The following is a 9,268-nucleotide window of genomic DNA, read 5'->3' on the forward strand; positions in this document are numbered from 1 at the left end:
GACCTGGATGAAACGCTTTAAAGCTTAGTCTATGGAAAACCATTGAAACTTTGAACGGCCATATCTCGTTCGAGAGGGCTCCTCGAGCTGAAGGGATCCCCCGAATTTGGTGGAGATCCGCCGGCGCGTTCGCGAGATAGTGACACCAGTCAACACTTTCACTTCAGTAAGGAGGTCTCTTGTTCAGGCAGCAGCATTCAAGCGTTGTCTTATTCGACCGTAAGTGCCCTGCGAAGTGGACTTCACATGATATTCCGCCATGATTCCAGTTCCAAGGGAACGTACACGTTACATTCAAAGGGCATTAAAATGCGCGAGGCGTGAATTTATATTGTATTTATTTACAGAGGTATATTATGTCACACTTCACACTTCTCTAGTAAGTTTTGTCTGTGTGTGAAGACAGTAGCGCAAATCCGTGAATGAATGTTCCGAAGTGAAATAAACTTCAACGGAATAAAGTTGAATGGAATTGAATTGAATTAAAGTTGAATAAACTTCAACTTTACTGTTCGGTGCACTGATGTCAGACTCATTTTGGATAATAAAGTTTATTGTTAAATTGTTAAATGCCCTGCCTCCATTACGTATCTCTGTCACGTCATTATAAGTGTTTGATCACCACATTTGAGTGATCATTGCAAAAAATGTGTTTATGTATATATATTCTGTTTATGTATATACTATATTCTATGTATAGTACCAGTCAAATGTGTAGACACACGAATGGAAAGTGTCCAAACTTTTGACTTTTGACTGGTACTGTACTATAATATACACAAAGAATAACCAATTTTCATTGGTTTTTATTGGTTTCTGTGCCTTTTTTCATCACACAGGAAGTACTGAAACAGTGGAATAGATTAACAGAGGAGATGCTTTACCTGATAATCATCATTGTAGGTAAGTTCTGACTTTTTTTTATTTTTGTCATTTGCTACCCTTAGTTGATGTGTTATCAGTTGTTTTATGTAAATGGGTTGACTGGGGACACTGCCTTTGTTTTGCCTCTGATATATATTTTGCATGTGAAATATGCAGGTGAACGGTATGTGCCTGGAATCAGTCATGTGACTAAGGAGGACGTGACTATGAGGGAGGTCATCCATCTGCTTTGTATTCAACCCATGGCTCATAGCAGCCTGGTTAAAAGCCTGCCTGAAAATGTAAGAATTGTATTTTTGTTGTGTGTTGTGTTGTTTTGTGTTTTGTTTTGTGTTGTGTTTTGTTGTGTCTTTTTTTGTGTTTTGTTGTGTGTTGTGTTGTGTTGTTGTGTTGTGTTGTTTTGTTTTGTTTTGTTTTATTTTGCTGTAAAATTGTGGCAGCCCAATATTTACGTACATTAACTGACCGGTTTAAGTACATTATCTGACTGTGTGTAATTTATCTATAAACAATATATATATATATATATATATATATATGTATATGTATGTGTGTGTGTGTGTAACTGAACTATAAACATTCTTTTATAGTTACTTTATGAACCTTTTTTATTGCATCACAGGAAAGCCATGAAACAGGGCTTGAAACGGTCATCTCAAAGGTTGCCATTTTCAAGTAAGTACATTTCACTAAAGGTAGTTGTTTATACAAGTTATTACACAGTTTTTGCACTCACATCTCTATGCAATGCTATATGTACTCCAAAATCTTTATTAAATGTGGTTTAGGAAACCAGGAGTGTCAGGCCATGGCTTGTATGAACTGAAGAAGGAATGTCTGAAAGAGTTTAACCCCTTCTTCTATCATTATTCCAGACCACAGCATAGTAAGGTTTGTGATGCACCCATTATCTCATCCTCATTAAAATACAGATTAGTCTTTAAACGGAAGGAAATGTTTATTGTTCATATTAGGCAGAAGAGGCTCAGAAGAAGAGGAGAACCCAAGAGAGCAGTGATAAAGGTATGCTGATCTGTACTGATGTTAAATGCATTATATAAGTCTCTTTGGAATATGAGTCGCTGCACATCTCAGATGATAAAAAATACTTCTGGAAACTATGGTAAATGCTAAACAAAAACGCATTGATGCGATTTTGAATGCATAAAATAATTAAAATAATTTGTGGCAATTATATGAAAATAAATATGAAGAGGTCCTTTGCTTTATAGCTTTTACAATTGTGGATTTTTTTTTTCACTGTAATGTTGTATTAATCAATTAAAAGCCAGGGCTAGAACTACCTGTTTTATGAATTATAAATAAAATAAAACTAGTAGATGATATTAATGCACAGGGTGTGATATGTGATGTCACTCTATTTTAGCCCTCCGTCCCCCAGTGCCTCCTCCCTTCTGTCCAGCATTCTCAAACATAGTGTATCTGCTCTGCTGTGACATCTTCATCCATATTCTGAAGAGAATCTTCCAGAAAGCAGCGGAGGACCGTTCCAACCGATGGACTGAACCCATGATCCAGAGGGTATGGCTCTTACTGTCCTGCATACACCATTTCTCACCGTTTCAGTAACGTAAATGTAGTTATCTTTTAAACTTAAATAATTATTGCATTTGCATTTTTAAGAACATAATTCAATTGCATGGACTATTGCTGTTGCTGTTTTCATGGTGAGTTTGTTTGATGTGAGATTTGACAAATGTGATTTTTTTTTTTTTTTAAACTCGCTTGTATGGCTTTAGGCCCTTCACCTTGTAGGCCAGGCTCTACTGGAGGAAAAAACGCAGTTGGAAAGCAGCAGTACTGAGGAAGTGACCTTTGACTTTAGTCTGAAAGCACAAAGTAAGATCTCACCCTTTGTTTTTTCTGAAATATTGCAGACCCCGTCCTGCTGCCAGTTTCATTGGTCTACTTAATCACAATGTCAAAGTTCAGACTTCATGGATTCAGATCAGAATTCAGAAAAATCGTGGATGAATTTGTTTGCAACAAACAGTAATGCTATCTATCAAAATACGGTAGGGTTGTAACGATATACCGGTATGACGGTTTATCACGGTTTGAACGTGCATGGTTATCATACTGTAAACATTTGCATATCTACGGTTTAAAAAAAAAATGAATGAAAAAAAAAATCTCACCTGCGCAAATGCAACTTATTTCCGCTCGGCTGCTTCACTCTGCATTAACTTGGATGCTTACACGCACGTACAGAGGAGAAAATGACAGAGACAGAGATAATATCTAATCTCCATCCCCGCCGTAAAAAAAAAAAAGTACAAATCTGCAGTATGGGAATACTTTGGATATTAAAAAACGAACGCAGGGTTGTCCTTGAGGACGGATCCAATTTGCAAAACATGTGGACGCAAATTGGCTGCAAAAGTGGGCAACATCTTTGCTCATATTCGCGGACACCATCCCTCCGTGCAGATATAGGTGTGACACATTTATAAAAAGTTATAAATTAAGGCCGTATGATTTCCGTGAAGCAGAGGGAATCCCGGTGCAGTCGTGAACATGGAATTTACAGTATAACGAGGATGTCACGTAAAACGAGCAATCTGATAGATAAATCAAAAGTAGATATGATATCTGTCTGTGAAGCGTGAAGAGACTGCTATATGAATAATCTGCTTGTTTCTGCATGTCTCTGAGTGGTGCCGTTTTATCTACTACACCCTGAAGTACGCATGACACTAATGGTGTTTTTTAGCGTCTACATAAACATGAACTTCACCAGAGCTGCTCTGAGAGAAAACGTAAATAAACATTTCCTAGTTTTATTGGAGAAAAACCATTGTCAAATACAGGTCCGCTACAACCCGTCAAAATAAAAGTTTGATTTAACTTGAAATTAATTACAAATATATTAGCACTGTACAATGTACTTCAAAGTTATAATAACAACAACAATAATAATATTCTTTATAATAATGAATTTATTTAAACATTATTTTTAGGGAATATCACGTTTGACCATGTTTTAACTTTGTATACCTCTGTTGTGCAGAACTTTTCCAAAAATAAGAGTTGTTAAATTTTCATTTTGATTTCATTTGATTTTCATTCAACATTAAATTTTAAAGCGTGATATAGATATACATAAGGTGTATAGCTTTATTTTTTCATTGTTTTTTAAAATGAAATGAACTTTATTTATTTTTATTTTCAGAGACTTCAATACTTTCATTAAAATGGTTTGTTGTAATAAAAAATGTTCACTCCGATAACTTGTTCTTATTCTTTTAAGAGTCATTGTTAGTGATAAGAATTATTGTTTAATATATATATATATACCGTGATATTTTCTGAGATGATTATCATACTGTGAAAATCTCATACCTTTACAACCCTAAAATATAGTATGTTAAGTTTACGATTTACAATAGGAGGCCTTCAAAATATGCAGTGTTGGGAGGCTCCAGGAACTCCATGTTAAGAGTTGATCATTTTAGTTCATATTCAGCATTTTATAGGCAATCATTGACATGAATTAGAATACTTGTCTTTTGGTTTCTTAGGCTTTTTTTTTGCTTTTGCTTTTTCCATTTCATTGATTTGCTCTTTTAATAATTCACTTCATTTTTTAGTCTTTATCTTTTGCTTTTCTGTAATACTTTCACTTCCACTTAGTTTTTTTTTCTTCTCATTCTTTTGCCTTTTCAATTACTTTTTGCCTATTAATTGCTACACTGATTTTTACTTTCACTTTTGTTTTTTTGTTTGCTTGTTTTTTTTTTGTATGTTTTTATTAATAATATTGTATTATATCAGTTTGTTTTTTTATTTCTTTTTTGGGTCCTTCGTTTTGTTCTTTAATTTTTTTATCTTTCATTCTGTTTCGCTCTTTCACTTTCACTTTTTAGTTGTTTTCAATTTCTTGGTTTCTTTGTGTTCTCTTTTTATCTTCCTTTTTTACCTTTCCTCCTGTTCTCTTTTTTTTTATTCCTTTTTCTTTCTTTCACTTCGTCTTTGTTGCTCTTCCTCCAGTGATTTGATTTTTCCACTCATTCTCTTTTGCTCTTTGGTTTGTTTCACTTTCTGTCCTACTTTCTTTCACTTTCAATTTTTTTCTTTTCACTGTTTCACTTTCTTTTGGGCTTTTTTTTTTTTTTATTTCACTCGTTTTTCACTACTGTTTATTGTTGTTTTTTGCTAGGATTTTCTGGAGTGCAGGGTTTGTGCTTAACTAACTTTTTAGTTTACTTGACGCTGGCCACACTTCCTGTAATTGCTTTCAGCGAGAAAAAAAAAAAAAAAGTACCAGTATATTGTAAAATTTTTTTGAGTGTTTAAACAAGTATTTAACTGAAATAATAACTGTGTATTGTAACACTTTACAATAAGGTTCCATTTGTCAACATTAGTTAACTACGGTTACACTTTATTTTAAGGTGTCCTTGTTAGAGTATAATTATACATTTAAGTACTGAGTAATATTAATTAACTACATGTACTTACTATATGTTTAGGGTTAGGATTAGGGTTTGGCTTAGGTTTACTTGCATGTAACTATGCATAATTTATTGTAATTATAATAGTAAGTACTTGTAACATGTAACAAGGTCACCTTAAAATAAAATGTTACCTTAACTACATTAATTAGAGCATTAATCATTCTTAGTTAATGTAAAGTTCAATATTTATTAATACATTATTAAAATCAAAAGCTGTATCTGTCAATATTTAACTGACCTGAGTTAACTTGAAATAACAGTGAACATTTGTGCAGGACATTTAGTGAGGATTTTTATTAACTAACATTGACAAAGCTGAATAGATAATGCTAGTTAATTAACTAATTGTAAAGTGTTAGCAATTTGATTTTGCGGTATGACTGTAAGGGCTTCACTCTGAATAATATATTAAGTTTAATTGTACCTTTCGCACTAAGCCATATCACCGTTTTTATTTTATTTCCATATATCACGCAGCCCTACTATTAGTGCTTTGCTGTTTATGTATTTGCTGATAGACATAGATGTGTTTGCATTTTCAGAATCTGGTTCAGAACACGGCAAATCTTTGTTCCACTTCCTGACCAGAATAAAGTCTTTACCTTCTCTGAAAGCTCAGAATGACATGATCATGTGGAACCTACAGGTATGAAGGTGATTTGATGTGTATTTGATTGTTTAATTCATTGATTTGATATTTAAGATCTATATGTCTCTCCTGCAAGATGTTTGAGGTGGTGAAGTGTCTTCGAGAGAAATCCGGTCCTGTAGCTTCATTTTCTGTGGATCACAGCACGTTGGAGGAGGTAATGGCACAGATTCAAACACAGAGGGTCTCAGTCGCAATGCTTCCATGACTTCGAGGTGTTTAAAGTGTGTCGTCTCTGCTCAGAGTGTTCAGGATAAAGAGAAGGCCGAGCGCAAGAGGAAAGCTGAAGCTGCTAAAGCCCACAGGCAGAAGATCATGGCTCAGATGTCGGCCATGCAGAAGAACTTCATAGAGTCCAACAAGATGCTTTATGACAACGTGCCTGAGAGCTCGAGTCAGAGCGACACCGCCGCATCTGTGGACAGGTCACCACTTTCTTTTGTCTTTCTCTCTTTCTTTTGCTGTTTACTATACTTTCTTTTTGTGACTTTTAATTTTTTTTTATTTTTTTTGTTCTTTCAGTCTTTCTCTCTTGCTTTTGGTTTCTTTCACTTTCTCTTATACTTACACTTTCACTTTGCACTGCTTTTCATTCTTTTGCGCTTTCACTTATTTTTGCATTTATTCATTATTGCACTTTTACTGTTATTTATTCTTTTTTATGTTCTATTATATAATTTAGTTCTTATTTATCTTTATTCTCGTTTCTTTGTTCTTTGCACCTTCATTTTCTTAAATTTTTCCCTTTTTGTTCTTTCATTTGTCCCATTTGCCAGTTTCTTTCACTTTCTTTTATTTTTATTTTTTGCTTTATTTTACTTTTAGCCTTTTCATTGATGTGGTCCTTTCTTTTCTTTTCTTTTCTTTCTTTCTTTCTTTCTTTCTTTCTTTCTTTCTTTCTTTCTTTCTTCCTTTTGCTTCTTATCTTCACTCCTTTGCCTGTTCTTTATTTGTTTACCAATGTTTTCATTTGTTTCAATTCATTTCACTTTCTCTATTACTTTCTTTTGCTTTTGCTTGTTTTTCTTTCTTTTAGCCTTTTTATTGCACTTTTTCACTTCCATTTGTTGTTTTTAACACTTTCCCTCTCCTTTGTCTTTCTTTTTTGCTCCTTCCTTTAGTTTTTTACTCATTCTTTTAATTTTTCATTCTTTCACTTTCGCTTTTTTGTGCCTTTCACTTTCTTTCACACTTGCTTTCAGTTCATTGCATTTATACTTTCACTTTCTTTTTTTAGTTTTATTTTCTTTCATTCGTATTCCTATGTAATTTCTCGGCATTCTCTTTTTTACTTATTTTTCTTATATTCATCTTTTACTTTTCATTTTCCCAGTTTTTGGACCTGTCGGTATTCTAATCTCTCCTTTGCTCGTTAGTTCCTTTCACTTTTCTTTCTTTTGCATTTGAACTTTTTTTTACGCTTTAATTTTTATGTATTTAAATTTAAAAAAATTTTTTTTTATTATTACCAGTATTTATTTTTCCTTGTTCTTTTGTCACTTTGTCTTTTCTTTTCAGTTTTCCCACTATTTCATTCTTTTGCTCTTTTATCCCTCAAAAGCTGACTATCACAGTCATTTACAGTAATATAATTTCTGCGAACACCCTTCAAATGTCTGTATGTCTAAGTGAAATCCACTCTGTGTGTGTGTGTGTGTGTGCAGCTTCAGGATGGATGTGGATGAGAGCAGGGTGGCTGTGGGGCCTCAGCAGGGCGTTTGTTCCACAGACTGGGAGGCTCAAATCTGCATCCTGTGTCAGGAGGAGCAGGAGGTTCAGGCTCAGGCACCAGCCATGGTCCTCACAGCATGTGTGCAAAGATCTACTGTTCTCACCCAGAACCGTGGAAAGACACTCTCCCCTAAAGGTGAATGATGCCTCATACTTTACCTCTCAAGTACCTTTATTGTGATGATAAGCAGGAAGTGTTGACACTAAGCATGTATGAATTCCTTGCACATGTTATGATGATTTATTATTCATTTAAGGTTTTCTTTTTTGTAAATCAGTAGGCAGCTATCCCCTGTTCATGCCCCCTGATCTGGCTGTGGGGACACACACCGGCAGTTGTGGGCATGTGATGCACGCCACCTGCTGGCAAAAGTCAGTTAATGCTTAAATAGTTTCATTTGGGATGCTTAAACCAAACAAATCCACTCAGCCTTTACATCTTCATGTCTTTTTGCTGTTTGTAGGTACTTTGAAGCTGTGCAGAACACCACTCGGAATCGGCTGCATGCAGATCTGATCATAGACCTGGAGAACGGCGAGTACATGTGTCCACTCTGCAAGTCTCTCTGTAACACGGTCATCCCACTGATCCCTGTGGAGTCCAGCAAGCTTAACTAGTACGGCACCATTACTAACCTTATGATGTTCAATTTCAGGTGCTTACACTGGGATAAGTCAAATCTTAATAATTTTTTGTCTCCCTGACAGTGAGAGTGCTGAGTTAGTTGGTCAGCATCTCACTCTGGAGCGCTGGATTCAGATTTTGTCTTCTCGGATCAGAGGGCTGAGAGGTACATGGGAAACGGGTGAGAGTCAAAACTGATTTGTGCCTCCTGAATTTCAGTGTCAAGATACTGTCTCTTTAATTCAGATTGATTTGTGTGTGTGTGTGTGTGATTACAGACAATAACGCTGAGGAAGCGGCGGAGGAAGCAACGGCACTTTTTGATGAGAGTCAAGCTGAATTCAGGTCCATTCTCAGTTTTGGAGTTCAAGAGCCGTGAGTCTCTAAACAGACAAGTCTTTATTTAAGTCAATATAAAATTCACACTCATGTGACGTTGCTGTGCTACATGGTCATGAAAATGTATCGTTTGCACTCGCTTTTAAACATTGCAGTTTAAAGTGATTTTAAGCCGCTGAAATGCAATCAGCAGTGAAAGAGAACTCATTTCGCTATATGCGCATGCTGCCTGAGAGACCGTTTCTGAGTGCTGTCAGAGAGGCGCGCTCACGTGAAGACGCTGCTCATAAAGCGGAGGTTTTGAGCGTAGTAATATTTGCACTTTTATAGGCCTTGAACGGTTAAATACACACACTTGTATGTGTCAAAATGCCCTTCTTTGAAAGTATCCTCGTTAAACAAAGTAAGTTGGGTCTTAAAGGGGTCATATGATGTTGCTAAAAAGAACATTATTTTGTGTATTTGGTGTAATGAAATGTGTTTATGCAGTTTAAGGTTAAAAAAACACATTATTTTCCACATACTGTACATTATTGTTTCTCCTCTATGCCCCGCCTTTCT

The 9,268-nt window shown here is 35.3% G+C and overlaps 1 protein-coding gene across 1 annotated transcript in view; it reads left to right on the forward strand.

Moving 5' to 3' along the window:
* The window catches only part of LOC107758555 (E3 ubiquitin-protein ligase UBR1-like), a 25,744-nt gene that overhangs the window by 3,017 nt on the left and 13,459 nt on the right, over positions 1 to 9,268 (forward strand). Inside the window, exons 5-19 of the mRNA XM_016576320.1 lie at positions 840 to 903; positions 1,042 to 1,166; positions 1,508 to 1,560; positions 1,674 to 1,776; positions 1,860 to 1,908; positions 2,273 to 2,427; positions 2,646 to 2,745; positions 5,906 to 6,009; positions 6,089 to 6,169; positions 6,256 to 6,437; positions 7,677 to 7,879; positions 8,022 to 8,115; positions 8,208 to 8,360; positions 8,452 to 8,549; positions 8,647 to 8,743. Coding sequence (XP_016431806.1) covers positions 840 to 903; positions 1,042 to 1,166; positions 1,508 to 1,560; positions 1,674 to 1,776; positions 1,860 to 1,908; positions 2,273 to 2,427; positions 2,646 to 2,745; positions 5,906 to 6,009; positions 6,089 to 6,169; positions 6,256 to 6,437; positions 7,677 to 7,879; positions 8,022 to 8,115; positions 8,208 to 8,360; positions 8,452 to 8,549; positions 8,647 to 8,743 — 1,661 coding nt within the window. The remainder of the gene's footprint in view (positions 1 to 839; positions 904 to 1,041; positions 1,167 to 1,507; positions 1,561 to 1,673; positions 1,777 to 1,859; positions 1,909 to 2,272; positions 2,428 to 2,645; positions 2,746 to 5,905; positions 6,010 to 6,088; positions 6,170 to 6,255; positions 6,438 to 7,676; positions 7,880 to 8,021; positions 8,116 to 8,207; positions 8,361 to 8,451; positions 8,550 to 8,646; positions 8,744 to 9,268) is intronic.

Source organism: Sinocyclocheilus rhinocerous, unplaced genomic scaffold (assembly GCF_001515625.1).
Source record: "Sinocyclocheilus rhinocerous isolate Xijiao unplaced genomic scaffold, SAMN03320098_v1.1 scaffold1195, whole genome shotgun sequence".
Taxonomy (NCBI): Eukaryota; Metazoa; Chordata; class Actinopteri; order Cypriniformes; family Cyprinidae; genus Sinocyclocheilus; species Sinocyclocheilus rhinocerous.